General features: G+C 43.1%; 1 protein-coding gene across 12 annotated transcripts in view; it reads left to right on the forward strand.

Moving 5' to 3' along the window:
* Elmo1 (engulfment and cell motility 1) overlaps positions 1–26007 on the forward strand; it is a 578859-nt gene that overhangs the window by 293976 nt on the left and 258876 nt on the right. For all 12 annotated transcript variants that reach the window (XM_004840283.4, XM_087195837.1, XM_004840282.4 and 9 more), the window contains one exon: positions 363–467. In XM_004840283.4, coding sequence (XP_004840340.1) covers positions 363–467 — 105 coding nt within the window. The remainder of the gene's footprint in view (positions 1–362; positions 468–26007) is intronic.

Raw genomic sequence — 26007 nt, forward strand, 5'->3', positions numbered from 1 at the left:
AGTGTGGCTTCGTCCCAGTTTCTCTTGCCAGATGCTGTCAGTTTCATTTCATTGAAGCACCAGAAATACAATTTCTCTGTTATCTTCATAGTCTCACAATGTGACATGTCTAAGAATTATCCTACTTTCGTAAGCCCTGGGCCTCCCAAGCCCGGTATTAAAGCTGATTTTGCTGAACCTATAGGGCTGAAAGATGTCCCTCTCCCAGTCCCAGTGGTTTCCATGGAGACAGAAAGGGTCATCAGAGTTGGTTATCTGGAGCTTGCTTTGTAGTACCCTGTCTTGAGGAGGAAACCAATTCCCTGAGGATGGTGAAGTCTGTTGAAGAACTAACCTCACAGAACCTTTCGTTTTCACCCCAGAATCATGTCAACCCTGCCATGGACTTCACCCAGACCCCTCCTGGAATGTTGGCTCTGGACAACATGCTCTACTTCGCCAAGCACCACCAGGACGCCTACATCCGGGTAAGCCTGCAGGCCTCTTTCACATCCGTAATCTTCCTACTGAATTCCAAGTCAAACTTGCACATACAGAGGTATTACCTTCAGATGCATAATTCCAGGGTTTCAGCATTCATCACTCAGTAAACTAAATATTAAAATTAAATGACCTTGATAAGAGTGACTGAAATCAGAATCTTTTTAATCTTTTAATTATTTTCCACATGATGGCATTTAAAAAATAAAATTAATTCTTGGAAAACATTTTATATAGTTCAATACTGAATTATTAGAAAGACTTAAATAACAGAACTATGAAGAATCTTTCTCTTGCTGTACATTGTGTCTCTTCAGTCTAATACTGCAGATGCAACAAGATAAACAAAAGAACGAGGAAAGAAGGAGCTGGAGGGAGGGAGAGAAATGCCTTCAGCTTTGCAGCAGGCTGGGCATTCAGATGAGTTGTTGGAGGGAGAAGAAGGCGTCTGTTTTCTCTGTGACACAGAAGAGACCACCTGCCCAATGGGCAGCACCCTGTGGAGAGAACAAAGTGTGAGTGAGTGGAGCCAGAGTTTACAGAGACGTAAAACTCTTATCTGTCCACCCTGGTTGCACAGTTGGAACTCTGGTTCCTGATGACCCCTCTCCCTTGTCCTTAGGAAGCAGAGGTCACAGGCGCGGGGTATGACAAGGGGCAGATCTAAGACTGAGATCAGGCAGGAAGTGAGAAATTGGCACAAGGGAATCGGCAAGGAGTTAAGACGATGACTAGTTTAAGATTAGAAAGGATTTTTGATTTGTTTTATTTTTTTGCAGTGCTCAGGATTGATGCCAGGGCCTTCCCACACTTAGCTACATCTGCAGCCCTTTTTCATTTTTTATTTTGAGACAGGGTCTCACTAAGTTGCCTAGGCTGGGCTCCAACTACAGTCCTCTGGCCTCAGCCTCCCGGAGTGCTGAAGTTACAGGCGTTCACCACCTCACCCAGCTAGAAGGCATTTGATGAAATAAATTACCTAAAACAGGAAGAGTAGCCGGAACTGAAAAGCAGGTTAAAGGACGTTCGCTACTCTGACATTCTCCACTGGATTCTCAGTGGCACTGGTTTCCTGGAGGCCTGGGTTTGAGCGGTGGCACTCACTATCCACTCACTTAAACACGGCCTCATCCTTTTGTCTGGGCCAGAGTTTCTTCTAAAAACAAGAGACTTGATGGGTTTCAGCTGGGCACTATTCCCCCAAGGGCGTTTGGAAAGGTGTGGGCATTTTTCTTCGGTTGTCGCCACGCAGGGTGGGGAGCTACTGTTCCAAACCAGTAACCTCTGGGGTGGCCTGCATGATAAAAAGCTGAACCCCCAGCCCCGCCACCTTCAGCAAATCTTGCCAGGTCTTTGTGATTTCTGTAGGCAATATATTGTAAATTCATGTGATTTTCTATATATGCAATTTTGGAAGGCTTGACTTCTTCTGAAATATTACTTGTAATTCGACTATAAAGAGGATTTTACAGTCATTTCTCTGAAAGATTTGAGATCAAGTGCTTGGTCAGAAATGCAGGCCTGCCTAAGAAAATTGCTCTTTCATACAACTTGATTTGACTTATATGTCTATAAATTTATTGAACATGTATTTTCTAGGAATGTAATCTGCTTTCATAGTAAATAAATTAGTATTTTTGAGATACTGTGTAGTATATAGCCTTGGAGAATTGCGTGTGTGAAAAGTAGAAGCGAAGTAGAAATTGAATTTGCCATCAACTGATAGATGCTTGCAGATGAATGTCTTCAAAATTAGAGCTTATTGGGGCTGAAGGTATTGTTAATTGCATAAGAAGCATATGTCCCTGGAAAGAAATTTAATGCTTTAAATCTGTTTTCTTCAATGTTTTGTCTAAACTGTTAAGTGAAATTAATACCACGGCAACATGAAAGATGTGATAGAGACTTAAAAAAAACCTATATATAAGGAAAAGTATGGCCCTTTTGGTTCACATGCATTTTGCTTTGTTGGGTGAGAGTCCTATATCTCAGATGTCTGCATTTTTTCCCCAAAGTATCCCTTCCCCAATGTGTTTTAGGTCCCATCTGACTTTTCGGCAGTAACCATTGGATGGAAAGCTTAAATTATTTATGTGAATGCATAGTGGATCCTAGAGGAAGTTGAGACTTTATCCCCAGGGACATTGCCCTAGGGTATAAAGAGTGAAAAGAGTGATCCCAGATGTTCCTTACATTTTTATCTATGAGCTAAATGGTCTCCTTCGAAACATATAGAGGAGTTTATTTTTAAAATATTATATTTCAATAAAATCTATATTTTTACTATCTACATCTCCTGTATAAATGTAGTTCGTTTGTTATTTACATCTTTCATTTGATAAGTGCTTATTACCTGAATCTAGTGTCTCTGTTGCCTGCCTTTCTTTGCCAGTCAGAATTATAGTTGAGGTTTTTGAAAAAGGAATTGTGACACAGATACATTCACACACACATATGCACTCTCACACACATGCATGCACAAACATTCTTTTGCGGCTGACACCCCCCATCCCCGGATGTCACATTCCTTGGCCACTCTGTACCTGTGTGTGTTCTTTTCCCGTATTCTAACTCACCTGCCACTCACCTGTCAAGCTGGCCCCACACTTCTGCCCCTCACTTTCCTGAAGCCCTGCCGCTAAAGGCCAAGCTCAACATGTACCTCTGCTTCTTTTGACCTGGCAGTGTTTCCAGTGGCCACCTCTCTTCTTACCCCACAGCCAGTGCTGTCTTGATTCTCAGCTTGCACATTGCTTAGGCTCCCCAGTGGCTTCCTCTGCCTCTGCATGACTCTCAAATGCACATGGCCCCAGGACTCTGGCTTTGGATCTTGTCAGGCTGTATGTGTTTCTGAACAAGGAGTTGGTTGGTAGGGAAGAGAATGCCCATGAGTCCTGGCATTGAGGAATTTATGTCCAAGAAGGAAGGGGGGGGGCTATGTTAGTTACTTTTCTGTCTTTGCGGAGACAAAATACCCAACAGCCAAAGTTAGAGGGGTAGGGGTTTATTTGGCTTACAGTTTGTAGAGGTTTCAGTCCATAATCGGCTGGCCCCAAGGCAGGATGGATGGCAGACAGTCATTACAGAGGAGAAACAGCATGGCACACACAAGGTAGCAAAGCCAACAAGGGAGCTTCACCTGTCTTTTGGCCTCTTTTATCCCATCCAGAATACCGGGATTAGGGCGGTGCTAAACCACTCACTCGTGTAGTGGTTTAGTAATCACACGCCCTTAATCCCAGCATCACACATTCCAGATTCAGCCACCTCTGACCAAAAGAGGCTTTGGGGGAACATCCAGACCCAGACCATAACAGGGGGATATAGGTGGAACGGGGGAAGAAACAAACAGGAGGCAGTTTCTGAGTCACTTGGGATATATCTTGAAAGGGGGACCCTGCACAGAGGAGAGTCACTGCCACAGATAACAAAGGTCAGGTCGGGCAGTGGTATCCAGGTTGGGTCTTTCTAAGTTAACCGGGTAGAGAGTACTCCTGGTAGAGGGGATCCTGCCAGCAGGGATCTGACAGTGGATGATGTTGGGTGCTCTGGGCAGAGAGCCAACTAGCAAACAGCAGTGGGAGTGGCAATGTGATCATAGCCCAAGAAACCAGTGTTCCTCATGGACATGTGAAGCCATCTTATGGTGTTTGTTTGGACCTAAAGCAGTGAGAATTTCTGGAGTTTTCAGTAAAGATGATAAGAATGAATTTTAGAAAAATCACTCATTAGAAGATTGGACTAAGATATAAATGCTAGAGGCAAAAAAAAAAAATGGAAATAGTGGAGAAGTGACAGTCACTTCACTAGAGCAGTGGGCTTGGCAAGGGGGGAGAGGCAGTCAGGCTGGAGCTAATGGAAGCAACTTCTCCAAGAAAGAGGGAGGGTTCTGGCTTCAGGGAATGGATGGGTCTGGCATGGGGGTCACAAGTGAAGTAGCACAGGCCTGGGAGGGGTAGTCCCTTGGGGAATCCAGGCTGACGTGCCTGTGTGTGTGGGACATCTGTGCAGGTGGTGGCCCTGGGTAGCAGGCCATGAGACGTGGGCAGCAGAGCCCAAGACCTCATTCTCTGTATTCTACCCCTTTACACAACCTCATTCCTCTGTCTATCTGCCACTCCAGCTGCTAGGCTCATCTTTCTAAACACGGTTCAGAGTGCTTCAAGGATCATCCCTGGCCCACAGCCCATCTCTGTGGCTTAATCACTCACTGCCCACCACTTCCTTTCTTCTCTGTCCTCTGCACTGCCACCGAATTCTTTTTCCCCACAAAATGATGGCAGGCCACCAGCGGGCTGGGCAGTTGCCCACCATGGGTCTTTGCTCTCACTCTTCCTTGTGCCCCTAAGCACCTCCCACACCATCGGCCTGGGGAGCAGCTTCAAGGCAGAGCTAATCTCTGCAGAAAGTTCCTGGCCCTGTACTAGGGCTGCATCCAGTGCACACTCGAAATTCAGCTCTTATATAATCTTCTGTAGCTTTAAATGCGTGTATCTTCCATCTCCTCTAATTCATTATGAACTCCTGGTGAGCTGGCAGTAAAGGACACTTATATTCCTAGCCCCTGCCACACTGCCTAACACACAGTGACCCTCAATCATTTCTCTCTCTCTTTTGATCATCATAGAATCACGGCCTGTAACAGTTGTACTCTTGCCATGAATTTCTTTGGGCAGTTTGGTATCTTATATAATATTTGAATAAACTTTTATAGCTGTATACTAATGAAAGCAGTGAGTAGCAGATGTACTTGAATTACCCCACCCTTGGATGGGCACAGAACTCGAGGAGAAATTTCACCTCAGAGCATCCCACAGTGTGAGGAGTACAATCTGGAGGCATCATGTGATTTTGGACTTCTGAGTCTTATTTACTTTGGGAACAATTACTCTTCCTTTTAGAGATGCTTCCCTCTGTGCCTTCCCCACCAAGGAGTTGTGCTAGGTAGAAGGTGGGCCTCGGCTCACTCCCCTTGATTCTGCTGTCAGCATTCAGGGACCAGATGAAAGGAGAGAGATGAGGATATTCCATATTGTGTTTTTTTATGCTCTTCCCTGGAATAGAAATTCTTGATGCCTTGGAAGAAAGAAGCTTGGTGAGTGCATTGGAAAGAAAATCTTTGGACTTAGAAGCTGTACTCATATGTATTTAATTTTACACTGGTCACTACCGAGAAACCCAAATGACATAGTTTCCCTTTGGCTCAGGAGCTGTGTTGATCCTTGTGGGAGCCAAGATCCAGCCACAGAGCAGAAAGGAATGGCAGAGAAACCTGAGCCAAGGCTAATGTAGAGCAGAGAAAATAAGAAATATTTAACAAAAATGCTGCAACAACTCCAAGATCAACTAATACTTCCTGCTTGTATTCATCTTCCCATTTGATCCGAGAAAATGAATTCCTACTGCAGGTTGGCTAGTTAGGAGACTCACTGCATAGGTTAGCTCAGCATTCTTAGAAACATGTGGAAGATAGGCTTTGCTGCCACCATTTCATAGACTCACGAGCTGACGCTCAGAGAGACACAGACATCTACCATGTCACACAAACGGCCAGTGAATGGGTGTGATTTGAGCTTGAGTCTTTGAGAGTTAACCTCAGGCTATTTGCAGTTCTGCAGTCTCTTGTCCTTGAACTCAGAGTATGATGGAGAAAACAGCCTTGACCCTCTTGACCTGGAAGGAAAGGCACAGTCAGAGAGCATGATCAGAAGACATGGGAAGTCCATAGGACCATCAGACTAGCCGCTGCATTTGGCTATGACCATCTTAAATCTAGCCTGGCCTGGAAGATGCTTCTAAAATGGAGAGGTGACCCCCTTCCTCCTTTTTATAACAAACCTTATATACACAATTGAATTGTCATTACTAGATTGTAAATCCTTTGAAGGCTATGGCCGTCTCTTTTGTAGATATCACTATATTATCAACTATTTGATTGACACTGAAACAGTGTTACTTTCAGAATAAAGGAGCCCACTGAAGGTATCACTATGGAGCTCCCTAGAATTCAGATGTTTTGTAGTTTCAGTCTAGTTACATGAGAAGTCACATGCAGGGGGATTCCAGACATTCAGAAGCCTCTTTCAGGCATCTGGTTTCCCATCAGCATTATGGCCAGACAGAAGCATGCTGTGCATTAATCTCAGACCCTCAAAAAATCAGATAAACTTTTAATGTGGAGCAGTAAAAACCAAATGCATGCAAATGAGATGTTCCTATTATTGCTCGTGTCTTTGTCAGAGGCTAAAAATAGTAAATGGAAAACAAAAATAATCCATCTTTTCAGAGGATAAGAAAGCATCTCACAAAGGAGGAAAAACCCTTTGGCATTCACAATCATTGATTCATTCATTGACTCATTAAGGAAATATTCTCAGACATCTGTCAAGTGAGGTTTCAGGCACTGTTAGGGAGATAAAGAAGAAAGATGGGGTCTGCTTCTGCATGGCAGGAAGAGGAAAGCAAGAAAAGACAGCACTTGCTTGCTTGTGCTTTTTTTTTTTTTTTTTTTTAAATCTGGGGAAATTCCTTGCGTCTTTAGGGATTTTTAGATGTGACCTTTACCGAACATTATCTTGGTTACTTTTCTCCTTGCTGAGACAAAATGTCCAAGCCAAAAGGTAAACTAGGAAAGGTTTATTTTGGCTGACAGTTTGTAGAGCTTTTCGTTCATAGTTGACTGGCTCCGAAGGTGGGGTGGCATGGCAGAGGGGCATTGTAGAGGAGAAGCAGTTCACGGCAGGCAGCAGTCAAGAAGGCAGCAAAGCAGCAAAGTAGTGAGTGACAACAGCAGCCCTCTTTCTGTCCCTGATATTTTATCCAGGCTACCTACTCTTAGGGCAGGTAGCACTCACATCAGGGGGAGGCACCCTTAACCCTAGAATCACACCATGAATCAATGCCAGCATCACATGCTGTAGATGCAGCCACCTCTGAAAAGCCCCACCTATGACCACAGGAGGCTTTGGGGGACATCGAGATACAAGCCCTAACAGACACCTGTAACAAGCCATGAAAATTCTATTCAAGACACCCTGCCAGTTTTTTAAATGTATTGAGCAAGTAACTACCTCACCGTTTGATCGATTATATTGGTTCATCAGAATCACTCAGGACTTGCTTCCTTTCCCAGGGAACTGGCTTGAAACAATGACATTGCTACCTAGAGAGGCATTCTCATGGTCGGACACCATGGAACAGAACAAACCTGTCCCTTTTCTCCATTTCATTTCATGTGGTGCTCTGTCATAAATAAAAGGATTTATTTTTTTAGTACTGAGCGTTGAACCCAGAGCCTTCCCATTGAGCTACATTCCCAGCCCTTTTTTATGTTATATTTTGAGACAGGATCTTGCTGTGTGACTAAGGCTTCTTTTAAACTTGGGCGGCTACACCCTCTCTCCTTTTTATAGCAAACCTTATATACAATATTGAATTGTCTTTATTAGATTGTAAATTTTTGAAGCTAAGGCTAAGCCTCTGCCTGGGCCAGGCTAGAAATTGTGATCCTCTTGTCTCAGCCTCCCAGAGTGCTGGGATTATAGGTGTGTACCCATCATGCCCAGCTGCAAAAGGCTTAGTGAAGCTGCTCCCCAATTGATTTATAAAATCTTACCCCAAAATACTGCTACCCAAGAGAATGTAGACAATCTTGAGGCTTCCAGGAACAAAATGAAAAGTACATCTTGGAAATGGCTTGTTCTGTACATAACCTGCAATTCTTTCTTTGTTAGAGTTATAATTGCTATACAAAAAGTGACCTGCATAATTAATGTATCCATTTGGTGATATACTCTACCATCCTTGCTACATCAGCCTTCATAATTTATGACCAACTTTTCATCCAGTGTAGTATCTTGATATACTGGGTGACTGTAGGAGAAGATAATGAAAATCTTGAGAGGGGGAGTGTAGAAATGTCTTTAAAAATAAGATTAATTCCAATGATTTCATGCATTTGTGAGTCAGGGTATATGCATATTCCTAATATTATACCAAATCAGAAAAGAAATATTTATAATACTCAACTGAATGAGGCTGTATGAAAAGATGGATATTTCTACCTAAGAATATTTTTTTCAAGATTCTTTCAATATGGCTTTTTTCCCCACAGATGAAAAATATAAAATATATCTGAATTTCTTAAAAACCTTCTCCTCAAGCATACATAGTAAAAAAAACCTCTTTTTCAAAGAATTGGGAGAATTATGAGTTGCACTCTGTGGCAGTTAGGATGGAGGGAGTGTCAGCTTGATTGGCGTGGCACCCACACAGGAGATTGGAAGAGCTCACTTCTGTGTGTGTCTGTGTGGGTCACGCAGGTGTGGCCTTGGGATCTTTGTCTGATCTCTGGCCCGTTCCTCTCTGGTACTGTTCTTCTGCTCTACTTCTTGGCCACCGTGAACTGAGCACCTTTTCTCCACCATATTCTCTTCCATGATGTTTCTACATTGGAGCCAGCAGACCATGGACTGAATCTTCTGAACCACGAGCCAAATAAACCTCTCCTCTTTTTAAGTTATTGGTGTCAAGTACCGTGTCCAAGTGACAGAAAACTGACTAATGTAGACCCTAAGTTGCACATAGGACAGAGGAGGCCTGTTTCTTTAGGCAGAAACCTCCAGAAATTCCATAAGATGGCACAGTGTGAAAATGACTATCATCGTTTGAATCCTTACTATAATTTGAGGACTTAACCTACATTGTTTGTGATCCACCCTTCAGAACTCCCTGGCATGGGAAGATAAGGTGACCAATCTGTAAATCTTCCTGCTCTGTCCTCATAGGCCCAACTCACGTTCAAAGCCTTTTGGGGAAACTCTTGTCAAGTTTTCTCCCTTTTGAGTCAAAAAGCATAAGCATAATTATAATAGCAAACACCTATTTGGAGCTTGCTATGAGAAAACAACTATATTAATCATGTTCATGAATATCTCTTACAATACCTCTCTGAGTCCAGCACAGTTATTATTTCCATTTTACAGATGAGGATATTGACACACCAAGAAGTTAAATGGCTTGCCCAAGATCACACAGCTAAAGAGGTAGATGTTAGAGCTGAATTTTACATCCAGGTAGTCTGCTTCCATCGTCTGTGTCCTGTGCTTTTGAAGGGCTCAGACATTCAGGTGGAGGTTGCAACCACAGTTCCAGTGAATCCTACACATATGCTTTGCCCTACAAGCTCAGTATTTTTGAAAGGAAAGGGAATTTGAATTGCCTTAGGGCAGGGCATAAACTTGGGACAAAATATTTGACACCCACAACTTAGAAGCAGAGAGAGTTATTTTGGCTCACAGTTTCAGAGGTTTCAGTCTGTGGTCAGTTGGCTCCAAGACAGGAACATCACGGCAGAAGAGTGTGGTGGAGGAAAGCAGTCCACATCATGGCATCCAGGAAGTAGAAAGCAGGGAAAGAGCCCAAAAGAGATACACCAGTCAAAGACATGTCAAAAACCTACTTTCTCCAGCTAGGGTCTACCTTCTAACAGCCCAGAAAGCTAATGAAATTATCAATAGATTAGTGCATTGATGAAGGTGATGCCTCATGATCCATTTAGTTCCTCAGATCCAATCAGCTAGCAGCCAAGCATTCAACACAGTAAGGTTTTGGGGGGACATTTTAAATACCAACCATGACACTTTCCAATTAATCAGAAGCCCTAGACTCCTTATGATATTCTGTCCAGCTGCTTCTTGCATTCTAGTTATCTGCCTGGTACTGGAAGAGAGGACATGAGTTAGTGGTCCTTGATACTGATAGTTTGCAGTCACTGGGGAAGTTCTGAGCTCATTGACACCATTTAGAAGGTCCTCAGACAGTTTTAATTGACTGTTTACTTTGCCAGTCCACAAAATAGTAAAAGATAGCAGCATATCTTCTGGGCATTTTCTATCCTTGTTGTAAGTTTCCAGAGACCAGAGGCTTCACTTTTGTTGGATGCTTATTCCCTTGCTGAGAATGAAGGACATTAATTCTGACTTCCTAAGGTTAAGGAAAAGACATTTTCCGATTTCTCCTGTTAGAAAATTTAAAGGAAAAAGAACTCATTGGATCTTATTATGCATTCTCTGAGGACTCTGAGTATTACCAGCCTTCTGTTCTGGGTGTCAGACCAGAAAGTGAATCCATCCCTCTCCATCCACAGCCTGCAGTGACCGAGAACAGGGACTAGGTACCCCATGTGCACCAAGATGGGTGCTGGTGTAGGCAATGCTGCGTCTTCAGAGTCAATTAAGGAACTCTTAACATTTCAAGGGGGCAATTGGCAGTTTCCAAGTGGCATAATTATAGGACAATGTGTAATGTGCAATTAGACTTAACTGTGAAGTAGATGATTGGAACAGGGCTTGGTGGTACATCATTTTTTTGTTCTCTTCATACTGACAGATCTTCCCCTCCCCTTGTCCCTGAAACAGCTTCAGTGGCAATTGCTTCTAATTTTTTTTTTAAATAAAATTATATGTTGCCAGTTAAACACACAGTTTGGTGTAAAGGAACCTTTTTTTCTTGGAGTGATATTTTCTTTCTAGGTGATATGGAGTGAGGATTCAGTCCAGAATAATAAGGATCCCACAGCATGGCCTTGCTGGGCTTTTCAAAATGATTCTTTGTCTAGTAATTCATTTAAATAGTTTATTCCTGGCTTTTATTTTTATTCTTTCTTTGACTAAGGTCCACAGCTTGGAGGCTTGTTTTTATGTACAATTTTTTTTCCGTGTTTTAAAAAGAGCGACATTAATTTCATTGATTGTGAATAACCAAGCTGTTACAGCTAAACAATCAGGACCCCTTGAGAGTGTGAATATATGTGATTAGATTTACTAATTGAGCTAGAAGGCACTTTCTGACTTCCAAAGCCAAGGATTTGAATGGAATGCTTCAGCCCTCAGGATGAGATCATTGTTAAACATGGGCTTGGTTTTATTTCCAAAGAGCTCTCCTGTCCCAGCGAGGGAGGACTGAGTCCATGCACATCACCATGCTAGATGGCTCCGTGCACACTGTGTTCCACAGGCCCATTTTATCTGCATGGGTACTGGCTTCCTTAGCTGAAATCTGAAGCAGGTCCAAAGTCTGGTCTTGTAGGCTTTCTTGGCACTACCCCAAACTGGGCATCAGGTTCTGAATTTTTTACTTAGCTTTATCTGAAGAATCTTGTTATTTAAACTTCAAAACACCGTGGGAGGCACTGAGGGTATAGCTCAGTGGTAGAGAGAGTGCTTAGCATGTGAAAAACCCCTGGTTCAATCCCCAGCACCAAAATAAGTAAGTAAATAAATAAATGCTACAGTGGACTTTACAGTGGTGGATTGACTGAGCAAGAACATGAAACACATCTATGTAACAAACTATATGTGGTAGATACCTTGGAAACCCAAGTTCCATGTGAATTATAGAGTTATGAATGGCCAAAAAAAAATGGCAGAAGGTTCACGTATGTGAACCCCTTCCCCAAGGTACCAGCTAAACCCTTAGCCAAGAGTAGCTGTTGTGGTCTCTATTTTTACACTTTTTCCCCAGGACCTTCCAATTCAGCCAGATCCCCAGGCCTTTTGAAATTTTTCATTTTGAGATAAGGTCTCACTAAGTTGCTAAATTGCCAAGGCTAAGTTCGAACTTGCGACCTTCCGGTGTCAGCCTCCCAGAGTGCTGGGATCACAGGATGCACTATCATGCCCAGGTGTTTTCTCTGTCTTAGACAGTTAACATCTTATTTCTTCAAACTGGCTCTCCAAATTTGGTCCAAATTGTCCATTTTTATGCCACTTCCATGAATATTTCTTGAGTTCCTGCTGCGTGTGCCTGTCCACAAGCGTGCGTCTCCTGGCTGCACAGAGCTCAGCAGTACCTGTGGTGCAGGCTTGCTCTGGCTGCATGGTTGCTGTACTCAGCTGCAGTGTAGGAGTTTGAGGAGCACCAACTCCCAGTCACTTGTTCCCCTGGGAGGCACAGGCTCCTCTCGTCTGCCTAAAGTTGGAATGGCTTACAGGCCTTCTTGCTTATTTAATCAATGGGCTTCATGTTTTTGAACTGTTTTAGGTTCACAGATTAAGCAGAATATACAGAGGATTCCATATATGCCCTCGCCCCTTTCTCCCTAATTTCCACTATTAGTGTGGGACACTGGTTATCACACACACTTGATATCATTGCTTATTGGTTCCAAGCACTTTGGTGTTGATTCTTCAGAATTTTCTACATAGTCAGTTATCTCATCTGCGGATTAACACATTTATTTCTTCCTTTCAGTCTGTATTTCTTTTATTTTGTTTTTTCATTTACTCCATTATCTGGAACTAGGAGTGAGATGTTAATTAAGAGTGGTGAGAAGGAGCATCCTAGTTTAAATCCCAGTCTTAGGAATGAGGAGTCAGGTTTCTCACCTGATGTTGGCTGTTACGTTTTGCAGACGTTCTCTATCAAGTTGAGAAAGTGCCCCTTTATTCCTAGTTTCCTTAGAGTTTGGTTGTAAACGAGTGTTGGATTCTATAAAATAGCTGTTCAGTATCTACTGATGTTATTGTATCTTGAATGTGTTGATGCAATGGATGACATCAATTGATTTTCAAATCTTGAACAAGCCTGGCCTTTTGGAATGAATCCCACTTCCGTATGGTGTGCAATTCTTTTCATACATAGTTTTATTCTGTTTGACAATATTTTGTGGAGAATATTTGCATCTGTGTTCAGTAGAACATTTGGTCTCTACTTTTCCTGTCCTGTAATGTCTTCGGTTTGAGTTTTAGGGTAATTATGGCCTTATAGAATGAGTTAGGAGGTGCCCTTCTGCTTCTGTCCTCTGGAACAGATTAGGGAAGATCTGTGTGATTTTATTGCTTAGGTGTTTGGTAGGATTCACCAATGAAGCTGTCCAGTCCTGATGTGTTCTACCTTCCTCTAACAGATATGGACCTATTTGAAATGATCTCTTCCTCCTTGTCTGAAATTTGGTAGATTGTGTCTTCCAAGGACTTACTCCATTTCATCTGTCACCAATTTTGTGAGCATGGATTTATCCGTGATATCCCTTTATTATGTTCAAGGGGTCTGTAATATTGCCTTCTCTTTTACATTTGATGCTAGTAATTTGTCTTTTCTCTTTTTTCCCCTTGGTTGGCCTGGTTAAAGGGTGGTCATTTTCATTCATCTTTTCAAAGAATCAACTTCATATTCCATTTTGTTTTCTCTTTTATTTTTCAACTTCCAATTTCATAGAGTTCTACTTTTTTTGTTCCACTTTCTTTGGTTTTATTCTTTTTCTAGTTTAGATTATTGATTTTATACCTCTCAATCATTGCTCAAATTCCTTACTCCATAGTTGTTTTGCTATTAATAACCTTCAGCAGTGGCTCTAACTTCTTCAGCAGTTAGGAATGGCAACACCTGCTCAGGAATTTCTGTTTAGATGTTTTATGGCACTCAATATGGGTTGTCTTGAAAGATCCTCTCAGTGATTCTAAAATCTTTGTCTCAGAATTATTTTTCATCCCATTAAAACCCAGTTAGAAGCAAACCATCAGCAAGTCCTATTGATGCTACCTTTGACAAATATTCAGAATACCACTCTTTCCGCACCTGTACCACCGTTACTTCCTAATTAGTTCTATCTCTTTCCACTCCCAACTTCTTTGCCTGATCTCAACACAGTAGCCAGAATATTATCAGACCAGAGTGATCCTTTCAGAACTGGTCTGATCCTGTTACCCCCTTGTTTACAGTCCTCCAATGGTTCCTATCTAACTCAGAGCCCTCACTGTGGCCCTGGAGGCTCTAATCTTCTATTTATGTCTTTCACTCCTCTCCCACTGAACTCCAGCTACAGGGACCTCTTTGTATTAGTCAGCACAGGCTGCCATGAGAAATAACCACAGACTGGATGGCTTAAGTATCAGAAATTTATTTCCTCACAGTTCTAAAGGCTGGAAGTCCAAGATAAAAGCATCAACAGGGATGCTTTCTTCTGAAGTCTCTCTCCTTGGCTTATAAGTGGCTGCTTTCTTGTACCTCTTCACATGGCCCCTGTGCACTCACAGTACCACACCCTTGTGTTTCTTTTAATAAGGATACCAGTTGTATTGGGTAAGCACCCCACTCTACTAGTCTCATTGTACCTAAGCTGCTTCTTTAAAGGTCTTATCTTCAAATATTGTTGCATGATGAAGTGATGAGGATTGTGAATTCAGCATATGAGTTTGGAAGTATGACCATTAATCTTGATATGTCAAATTCATTGGATTAAGAAACAGATTAATAAAGCACACTTCTGGGTATGTCTGGGTGGATCATGGAGGCATGACCTTCAGTGCTATATGTGGTTCCTAGCCCTTTCCTCTCTGGCACTGCTTTCCTGACTTCATGACCTCAGCAGCTTTGCTCCACTGCACCCTTCTGCATGATCCTCCTGCTTTGGAGCCAGCTGACCATGGACTAAATTGCCTGAAGCTTTCAACTAAAATAAACCTCCCCTCATTTAAATTGTGGGTGTAATATATTGTGTCCTAGTGACAAAAAGCTGACTAACAAAGAGGTCACAACTCAGTCCATAGCATTCTTGCTGACCTTGAACATAGCAAGTATACTGTTAGTTCTAGGCATTTCACTTCCTTCCTGTTCTGTGAATCTGTTCCCTGGGGAAGCACTTGGCATTCCCTCTCACAGCCCTTCTCTACCATCAAATAGACAGTAGAAGTTTCATTCTTTTGCTCTCTGTCCACCTTACATCCTTTGTTTCTTCGCCAAGTTTAATTTTTTTGCATGCTCTATATTTACTGTTTTGTCCATTTCCTGCTTACTCTTACCAGCCTGGAAGTCCATGAGGGTGTGGAGCATCTATTGTGTCACCCCAGGGCCCAGAACAGTGGTAGGGGCAGAGTCTAGTGAGTAGCAATACCTTGTTCTAGTGTTCTATGTTCTGCCATACTAAGAAAGGAAGCCACAGGAATAGATTTCTATCTGAAACACTGTAAGTTTTCTGGCTTTAGCTGTCCTTCTGGCCTTTGTCCATCCTGGAATGGAAACCACATTAGCTGCTTTACTGTTATGCCTCCAAAGTGGCCTTGCCCCAGATATGCTGATGCTTATACTTGTGTGGGTGACTCACTGCTGACTTTTATTTTTGAGTTGTATTCATGTGAGCAGAGCTGAGCCAATATTAGGCAACCTGCCTACCAAATCAGAAGGCTTTCTCTATCAGTTTCATACAATTTTAGGTGGCAATGTCCCCAAATGTCCCTCTGTATTTGTTTAAAAATAGTTTCTGCCTTAGAAACTGTGCAGTACACCTGGTGCCCAAGGAGTGTTTGACATTGTCAGGTAATTTTATTTTTACAATGACCTTGATTCTATCAATTCTTTCCCTGTGGCAGTAAAATTTAAGATTCCAAAATTTAGTACATGTAAATCATAAATGGTAGACAATATTTTTCTTATATTGTACAACACAACTGGAACAATTTTTATAACAGATTTAATGGCACCAACAACTAACTTCTCTTTGGCTAGTTTATTAAATGCTGTTGTACAGCAAGTGTTCTCTTACTTGAAGGCTTTTCAAATCTAAAATTTGCCTTGAATCTCATATGAGACTGTGGACTTGGACTTTTGAGCAATGTTGGAATTACTGACACTTTGGAGAAGGGATTCATGTATTTTTTGTTGTAGGCAGGATAGTTACATCATATTAGGAGGAATTATGACACTTATTGTCTTTATTTGGAGATTAAGTACGGATTAAGGAGATGTGTTTGGTTGTCACATTGGCAAGGGGTGGAATGTGATGGTAATCTTGATCATCAACTCGAGTGACTTGAGAGATGCCTAGGAAATTAGTAAACCATAACTCTGTGTGTGTCTGCATGGCTTATGGGGGCATGACCTTAGGAACTCTATTTGACCCCTGGCCTCTCCCTCTCTGGTACTGTTTCCCTCCACTCTGGTTCCCATATGTCATCAGAGCAGCCTTGCTACCCCACACATTGCCACTTTAATCCTTTTGCCTTGGAACCAGCCAACCATGGACTGAAACCTCTAAGACCATGAGCCAAATAAACCATTTCCTCCTTTAAGTTATATATGTCAAATATTTTACCTGAGCAACCAAAAGCTGACCAATATAAATATGTAGCATTTGTCAATTTCTGTGGTATAAATATTCCTGCCATGGGTGATTTCTAGCTATCAAGTTTCTGGCTTGCAATACTTGGTGAAAGATAAACATTTGCTGGTTAGTCTGCTCCAGCATGGCACTTATTCACATTGCTCCAGAGCTGTCATTACCATGTGAATGTCTTAATTGCTCTTCTTAGCAATAGGATGGACTCTGGAGAATGGGTGGGGTTAGTTCTGTGGCCTGGTGTGTCCCTCAGTGAGGCATGCATCCAGTTGACATTGCCAGCTAGTCCTGTCATGAGGTGAGTGACACACTTTGTCTCCTGCTGATTCCTCTCAGGGCCATATAGAGCTGTGGGAAACCTACTGGTGGAATGGCTGAAGCACTCACAAGAAGTGGTTCTAGTCAGGAAGAGGCTTCATGGGGTCTAGGGGCATCTGATTGTAGCAGAAAGTCATGGTAGATGGGGAGAGGAATAGGGAAACTGTCAAGCTTCTATGAATTCAGAAGACTCTTAGTTCCTCAGTGATGTAGGAAAAGTCTACAATTAGATTGCCATCCTCCCTAGCACCCCAGGCTATAGCAGTATGCACCTGGATCAAGGGGAAGGAATCCTGGGTTCTTCAGGATTAGAGGGTGGCTGCCATGAGGTCATGGCTTGGCAGGAGGCCTGTAATGATGAGGAGTGTCAAGGACACACAGATTTTCTTTACCCATCCTCAGTCTAGATGACCCAGTTTAATGATTTTACAGGAAGCTCTCCCCCATTGCTCTGAGGAATGTGAAGTGACACATGTTTGGTAGATGAGGGTTTATCAATATATTTGAAGTGGCAAGCATGCTGAGATCTTTCAACTTAACCTCACCATATCTGGAAATGTTCTTTGTAAATCAGCATAAAAATTGCTATGTAAGGATTAGGCTCTGGTAAGATGTGGATGTGAGGAGCTCAGGCCAGAAGAATGGGTTCCCAGGGGAGGGGGCTGAACTGGGCACCTGTGCAGATAGGAACACAGCCAGCCAGCTGGACCTTTTCCTTTTGGCAGGGTTAAGCACACTGGATTTATATTTTTTTTTCAAAGAGAGTATTCTGAAATGAAGAAAAATGTGAGTCCTTTTTGGTACATAAATCTGTGAGATAATTACTCTTCCTAATACTTCAACCCTTGTGCTGTGTAGTGTGTGGGCTTAGGGAGAGCCAAGAGCAGCCAACCTCTCTGTAGAAGCAACATGTCCTTCCTGGACAAAGAAGGAGGCAGGTTCACCCCAAAGGGCAGTTCTGAGCTGGCAAGGTTGGTTCCTGGGAAAACCACACTCATGCATTGCTTTGGTACTTTGCATTGCACCTTCTTCCTGTCATCTCCATCCATTTCTTCAGAGATTTATGTCCATTATTGAGGAATTGAGAGAGATACCCCTGTTCGTCTTGCTCTGAAGAAATCATTGAGTCTCTTATTTTCCACTTTTCACATGTCACCAGAGACCATCCTGACTAAGACAGGTTGATTGCCAGGCAGGGAAGATGAGCTGAAAGTTGAGTACTTGTTTCCAGCTGGAAGGGGGGAATTGGGTGCAGAAGTGCTAACCAGTAGGCAGGAAGCCAAAGGAAATCCTATTGTACACTATCACCTAGGGAATCAGAGGAATTTTCCTCTCCATATGATCTTCAAGGGTACGCAACTTTGAAGGCACCTTTGCAGATGGTCCCATCCCCAACCTTACCCCCCCAGGACACCTTTGAGGGTGGCCAGTGGGTGGAGTGGAGGCTGCATGTGGGGTGTGCAGTAGGGGACATCCCTTACTCTGGGAGTTGACTCCCTGTTGTCCCATACATTTTCCTGCCGCTTCTCATCCCCAGCATTTACTGGAAGCTTTTATAGCAAATACTTGCCAAGTGTTTTCCATAAACACACAACTCAGGACATTTTTCACACATCCCAGCATTTTGTAAATGTTTACTTCCTCTCAATACACAAAGAAGGTTGAGCACACAGTTTCTCTAAGTGGGCCTTTGGCCCAGTGAGAATCTGCTTCCAAGTCTATCCTTCCACATGGTGGTGCCCTGGGTCGGGGGGTACACTGGGCTCTTGCAGTTGACATCAGAGATTTCCTCATGCATTTTCCTCCAGTGTGTGGATTCTGGGCACTGCTGAGGGACTTCTTGGCCCTGAGCCACCTATATGGTGAAGAGTGGGGTTGGAAATTCTGGGAGTCCAGCCTGTGCTCTGTGACAGCCCACAGGTAAAGTAGTCTGGGGACCAGCAATGGCAGAGGACAGGAAGACGGAAAGTGTCTTATTATGACTAAAATGCATCTGCACTTACAAGAATTACAAGCAGTCTGCTGTTAAAACCAGGCAAGGTGAGGTCCCCATAAGGGGTAGAAATGCTAACTCGGCGGCTTGGCCAGCCTAGCTCATGTCTTCCACTGTTCATTCATTCACACAGTAGCTATTGTACTAATAAGCGCCTACTGTATGCACCACTCTGCTGTAGAGTGAGAGATTCACAGGTGAGGAAGTCCCAGTTCCCGGTGTCCGGAGCTTGACCCCATCAGGAAAGGGAAGATGCACAGACTCTCACCACAGTCAGGGGCAGAAAGTGAGAGCTGCTGTAAGGGAGTCCCAGATACAAGATGGTAGGGTTACAGAGGAAGGGATCACAAGGAAAACAGGCTGGTACCAGAGGGATGGTATGGGGGAGAGGTGTCTCTGACTCAGTTTCCATAGGAGAGACCCACACGCCAGCCAACACCCTAGGAAGACTCTTCCCATAGCCGGGATCTGTCCTTTAGCAGAGGTAGCCAAGATTTGGGATTCTTATACCGAAAGAGATGTAATGAGATGAATTCCATTTAAAAAGCTAGATTTAATGGGGGCGGGGGAGATTTCCTTTCACGTTAAGTAAAACAACTCATGGTTTAATTTCTTAATTGTTTTTTAGCCAATGATTTTCTTGTTGTGGCTAACTTAGTGTGCGCATAATCAGAATCTTATTGTTTTTCATGTGAGAGTATGTCTCTGGGATGGCTGAGGTATGATTTATCCAGAAGAGGAAGATGTGGACAGTTGTGTCTCCTTGCCTTTCTATCCCAAGCCCATTTCCCCAGTGCAGAGTGAATGTCTAAGTCTATAAGCTGTGGGAGAAAGTGGCCTGGGAGCTGAATCCACAGGAATCCACTAGGCTAGCAGATCTCCTGGAAAAGGTGTGTTCAGTAAAGCCAGTTATATCCAAATAGGTTTCAGACAATATTTGTGCAAGGTAACCTGGCTTTAAGACTTCCATAGCTATTAACTTAGAGGTGACAATTTCTCAGTATGAAACCAGGCTTGAGAAGTGTCAAGTTTAATTTTTCACCCAGCAGTGACTGACAAGCAGAAGCAAACACATCTCGGTGTCTTTGCGTGCCAGTGAAGGAGAGAGGAGGCATTTGCATTCAGTCATGTGACAGTGAGCAAGTCAAAATTCTGTGCTGTGACCATAGGATTTACTGCTAATATTGCCCAAGATGCAAGGGGCTCCATTGCCTTCACTCAGCATCCATTTCCCTGTTGTAATTAATATTTCTTGCATCTTGCTGCTCAGTCTGGTTTGGAATGTTAAAAAGATGCCTCAGGAGAGAGGCTGCTGTCTGTGTCTTCTCTAAGACTCAATTCAGGGCTCCCCTTCTCCACAAAGCTCCCCCTGCCTCCCCATTTCCCCTCCCACCTTCAGCACTTTCACAAAGGGAAGTGAAGCTCCCTTGTGAAGAAAGGGGCTAGCACTACACCGGCACATCAGAGAGGTCGTCTGCCCTCGTAGCTTTAAAATAGGTGGTAAACCATTCACGATTCATGCATTTTCTTAACATTTAGCAATTTGCTCTGCAATCCTAAATGCTTAAAAATCTTTGTCGAATGAATCAACTGCAGTCGTGCATTATAGGGGTGGTGGGAGGCCTGGTGCTGGAATTTACCAGATGGATTTGGGGAAGCAATGCACCCTGTCTTGGGATGTGAACATAGGATGTGCAGCTTCAGCGGTGCAGGGAAGTTTGTTAGAAATGTGGGACTTCAGCCCCTCTCCCTTGCATCTTAAGATCCTTGCTTGATGAGGAGTGGATACTTTAAAGTTTGATGGGACTGGGACAGTAAATAAGGGTGAAATAAAGATGTAGGCTTTCAGAGCAAAGGTGAGGATGTGTATGTGGTGTGCAGGTAAGCAGTGTGCAGTGGAAGGATCTCCATCAGGGGACCCCACAGGGCATGATAAGGGCTTCATCTTCACTCCCCTCTCAGCCCTGACCTTGTCCTTGAGCTTCCTGTAGGTTGTCATCCTGGGCCATTTCGGAGCCAGGGTGACCCTGTCTGTTCAGTCCTAAATAGCAGGCAGGTGACTAAAGCCCTAAGGCTTGGTCTCCTCGCCTGTGAAATATAACCAGCTTCAGTGGCTCGTGAGGACTGCATGAGCTGAACAGTTGCAAATTTAATCATTTCATGTGGATTAAGTCTTTTTTTAAAAGTTGAGATAAAATTCAAATATCACAAAATCAACTGAACTATTCAGTAGCACTAGTGATTAACATCGTTACCCACCCTACTGTTGCCTATTTCCAAAACATCGTTGTTGTTCCCAAAGGAAACCCCATATGCACCAAGCAATCAACCCTACTTCCTCCTTCTCATCAGCTCCTGGCAACCACCAATCTTCATTGTCCCGCTGGGGCCTTAAATTTATTAATGATATTTTTATTAGTCACAGAAAAAAGCAACCAGATTATTGCTTTTTCCATGTACTCTCATTGCTTTGCATGTCTTTAAAAACCAAGGCATTTGCTAATGGTAAGAACTTGGAGGATAGATGTGAAATACTTCATTCATTCATTCATTCATTCATTTGAGGTGCAGAGGATTGAACCCAGGACCTCACATGGCAGGGACTCTACCAGTGAACCACATCCCCAGCCCAACATAGCACAGCTTTAACTTGGTAAACTATGGTCCCAAATTAGCAGTATCCATATTACCTAGGACAGTGTTAGCAATACATATTCTTAGGTTCACCCCAGCCGGACTAAAACACCACTCTACGGATGAGATCCAGGTATCTCTGTTTTAAAAAGCTTCCATAAGATTCTGATCCAAGCTCAAGTTAGAGAACCACTTCTTTACACAAACAGACTTGCAGCGATGCCTACAGATGCTGTCACACCTTGAGCCAGAGCCAGTAGTGCTGGCCAAAGAGTGGAGGTGATCCCGCAGCTTCTTTGGGGGAAGAGTCTGCTGAGAACAGCTCTGCTACCGGCTGGCCTTGGAATTCTCAGCAGAGCTGGTTCCTTGGCTTCCCTCTGTAAAGCTGGGGTCACAGCCAGGCACAAACACAAGTTGTCTCTGCAGGTTTTTAATACCTTTCTCTCTTTGCGCACCCCAAGTTGCTTTTGAAAGAGAGGGCCTGCCAGCTTAGCATGACTGTGATTGCTGGGTGTGTTTCATACATCTGGCTTTTGTTGCACTATATCAAAGTGCAGGGACCATTTCTTTTTGGTTGATTAATGTTCTATTCGAGGTCTAATATGAACCTCCAGGCTTTAATTACTACACCACTACCCAGTCAATTCCTTGCCATTTTATATTTATGGCCTTTATTATGCCTCTGTATGTACAATTGCCTAATTTTACTTTAGAAGCATTTCACCTCATTAGCTGGGTTTTATTCCGTTCCTCTCATTTGTCCATATTGTTATCTATTCTAGTTCCTTCTGTGCATTTTCTACTTGGGTTTTTTTGGGGTTTTTTTTGCACCGATCTCTTATAAATCCCTTTTCTCCTTTTCCTGGAGTCCATTGTTCTTTGGCTCTTGGACACAGCTCCTAACGTTTTTGCAAACTCTGCTCTGGGTGTTCTTTGCCCTGGTGGTCAACACCCTTAACTTGTTGTTTTCTGATCTTCTGAAGGCCCCTCTCAGCTGCTTGGCATCACAGTTCCTGTCCAAAGCCTTGAGTGCTGGCTCTTTGGCCCTGAACATACCATGGACAGCTGCCTAGCTCTAAATGATCAATTAAGGCTCAGGGAAGGCTGAGAGATGCTACAATCCCCCCTAGTCCCTTTTCAAAGAAGACTGCTAAAAATAATTTTTCAAACATGCTTTTAAATGTTTTTCTAACACTCCATTCTTTAAACTCTTGCAATGTCTAAGAAAAAATGTAGGGCTTGGTGTACTGACTTGCATATTTTCCTGAGTTCCACCCTGGATATAAAACCTAGGGAAGCTCCCCAGCAGTCTGTGCTTAATAAGCTTTTCCAGAGATTCTGGTGCACACGAAAGTTTGAAAACCACTGTTCTGAAGAGCTGTTAAAAGAACTTGAGGAAACTCATCTGAATCAAAAGTAATATTGATTCCACCTGAGACTTCACTTTACCAAAAAGCAATTAATAATCTGTACAGCAGTTGTGTTTTGTTTTCTGTTGAGTTTGTTTTCCAGCACTTTTGCCCTAGAGTTATAAGAATGTTTCAGAAATGCAAATGCTAGCACCCTAGAAGAAGAGTTCGTGTAATTATTATAGCAACTCTATTGGCAATAGTCTCCATCACCCAGTCTTTTGGGAATGCTGGAGATCTTTACCTTTATTTTCATTTTCCATTTATCTTTTCTGCCACCTTAACAACATTCCAAAAGCTTCTTTTTCTTAGCATTATTTACTTGGAGGTCTCTGCTCCCTTCCATGCAGATCTGCTACCCATGGTTCTGATTTGCTCTGTTTTGCATTCCTGCTTGGCATACCTAATATAATTTTAATATTTTTTCTTTGCCCATTTAAAATAATCTTATTAGGCTTTGGAATGTTTGTTTAATTCCACAGACTTGCTTAAAATTCACAATTAACCTTATGTAAAGCACCCTTGAGGCAGCTAGGTGTTCTTCCCAGTACTTGTCTTGGCTTTATGGGGACCAGTCATTAGGAGGAGGAAGGGATATAGCTGTCGCATGTCTTGCTGAGTTACTGAGCTGCTCAAGCTGGTGTCCAACCTCCAATCCTCCTGCCTCAGTCTTCCAGAGAGCTGGAATTACAGGTATGCACCACCACTCCTGGCTCTGCTTTCTGGCTTTCTCTTTGACCTTGAAAGACGTCTAGGTCTAAGGATGTGACCTCACATATTCAATGGCTGAAACTTTATTCTAGGTGTCTCCTGATTTTGTTACTAATGTAGAAGGACTTCTTGGTCAGAACATATTGGATTAGCATGGGATAAGATGGGCATGTCCCCCTGCTCAGTTGGTCAGGAGACAGTTTTTCAGGTTCCTGAGGTTGAAAGGGATCTGAAGAAAGATGTCCCGTGGTGCTGGAACTGCTTAGTGTCAGGGCTTTATTGCCAGAAGTGCCATAGCTGGAAGTGACTTGCCTTTTGGGTCAGTTGCTCAGTCTCTGAGCTCCCTCCACCCTGCATTCCTGTGAGAGGTTTCTGCGTGATCAAGTCTGTGGGGCCTATTACGTGCATTTTCAGTGTGAGTAGGTGAAGATACCACTTTATCTCTGTTTCTCACCTAAATGCCCAGTGGGCTTCTGGCTCCCTTTCTTATGTCCCCAGAGGCCCATCTTCCGAAAGCCAGGGTCTCACAGTCATCATGATTTTCCACTGGTTGCTGGTAAAAATATTGAGTGAGCTGAGGGCCACACAGGAGTGGGAAGAGGAAGGCCAGCAAAGAGATCATACGCAGGGAGTCTGTGAAGTCTGTTTTAGGCACGTTACCTTTGGATGGTCATGGCTGCCCTGTGAAGTGGGCCTTACATAGCATCTGCGAGTCTCACAGAGATGCGCTGCAGGACCTCCACATTGCCTGTGCCTCATGTTAGAGTTGCGCATTGCTGACAGTCCCTCTCTTTGGGGAGGACATAGTATCATCTGTCACACTGCCCTCAGTGGCCTGGGAAGGGACCACTCTGCTTCCTTGGACCCTCGGTTAGAGTTGAAGCAGCATGAAGATGTTTCAAAAGAGAAGAGATGCCCCCATGGACAACAGGGAAAGATGAAGCTATCAAGGTTCACTCCAAGGTTGGCTACTGGGGCAACAGAAGGGATTGGACTGGCCCGCAATGGAGAGGGCTTTAAAATCTCATGAAAGAAGGAAGATTGAGAGAGCTGCTTCATATAAGATGTGATAAAAAAAAAACAACACAGCAAATATTTAACTTTAAAACAATGTATTGCAGTTTTAAAAGACATATTGTCATTAATCCCCTCAAAATATTCCCTCTCACTTCAGAAACACATCGTATCAGTCTTGACACTTTCTGAAGGCATTCTGGAAGTCCTCTTTCATGAGTGTCTTTGGTTGCACTGTCATGGCTGCCTTGATGTCCTCAACCCATTCAAAGCATTTACCTTTTGTGGTTATTTTGATTTTGGGAAAGACCCAGGATTCAAACAATGCTTGATCTGGTGAATGAGGTGGATAAGGTCACACCGTCATGTTTTTACAAGCCTGCCTTTCTGTTGGATGGTACTTGGCAGCAACATTCACTGTATTTTTCTTTATCACACCCCATGAAAACATTCATGAAAGAGGACTTCCAGAACTGCTTCAGACTGGCAAGAACAATGGAATAAGAATGTGTGAAGCAAAGAGGAGGATGTTGAGGGGGATTAATGAGAATATGTCTTTTACTGTGCTTTTTAAATTTATTTAAACACCCACCATATGCTTTGATCTGCCTTTGTATGCATTAACAGTGTGAGGCTGAGAGAAATGAAGAGGGCCTGGTTTCATCTCTAGAAAAGATGGATGCTCAAGGGTGGTCTTGTGCTCAGCGACAAGCCAAAGCAGTGAGTTTCTGGTCTGCACATTTGAGAATGAGAAGAATTAGCATTCTGAGGGGAGCCTGGGTTTATGGAAATAAAGCCTGTGGGATCATCCCACAGAAGCTTTGGTGCTGTCTCGAGGAACTGACACTGATCTTTAGAGGATCGACAAGATGCAAGAGAACCTTATAGTTGTGCTAAGAGGGACTGGTAGTTATAGATCCACTTCATTGTGCTGCAGGAAATTGAGAAATGTTCCCCTCAGTCTCCTTAGCCCTGAAATCCACTGAATTTCATGGCAATGTGTACAGGAAGCCAATTTGTGAACTTTGAAGGGGCAGGAAGAGATTTGGTAATGACAAGTTGATTGAGAATATGTAAGTGCACTCTGTAAACTATAAAGCATCTCATAAAATAGACTTAATGCATAGATATCCAGAATTTTCATTTTTATAAAACATGCAGGTCGTTACAACTTCTTTTGCTATAGGATGTGTTCTAAAATGAATGGTAATGTCAGGTTTTAGGGCTTCACTCCTTGCACTTTCTCTTAAAACTGAAGAGGGGTTAGGTCTGGGGATTTAGCTCAGTGGTTTCACCGCCTGCTGCACAAGCACAAGGACCTGAGTTCGATCCCT

This window comes from Heterocephalus glaber, unplaced genomic scaffold (assembly GCF_053883595.1).
Source record: "Heterocephalus glaber isolate CG9 unplaced genomic scaffold, H.glaber_assembly_v1.0 deba00001610, whole genome shotgun sequence".
Lineage (NCBI taxonomy): Eukaryota > Metazoa > Chordata > Mammalia > Rodentia > Bathyergidae > Heterocephalus > Heterocephalus glaber.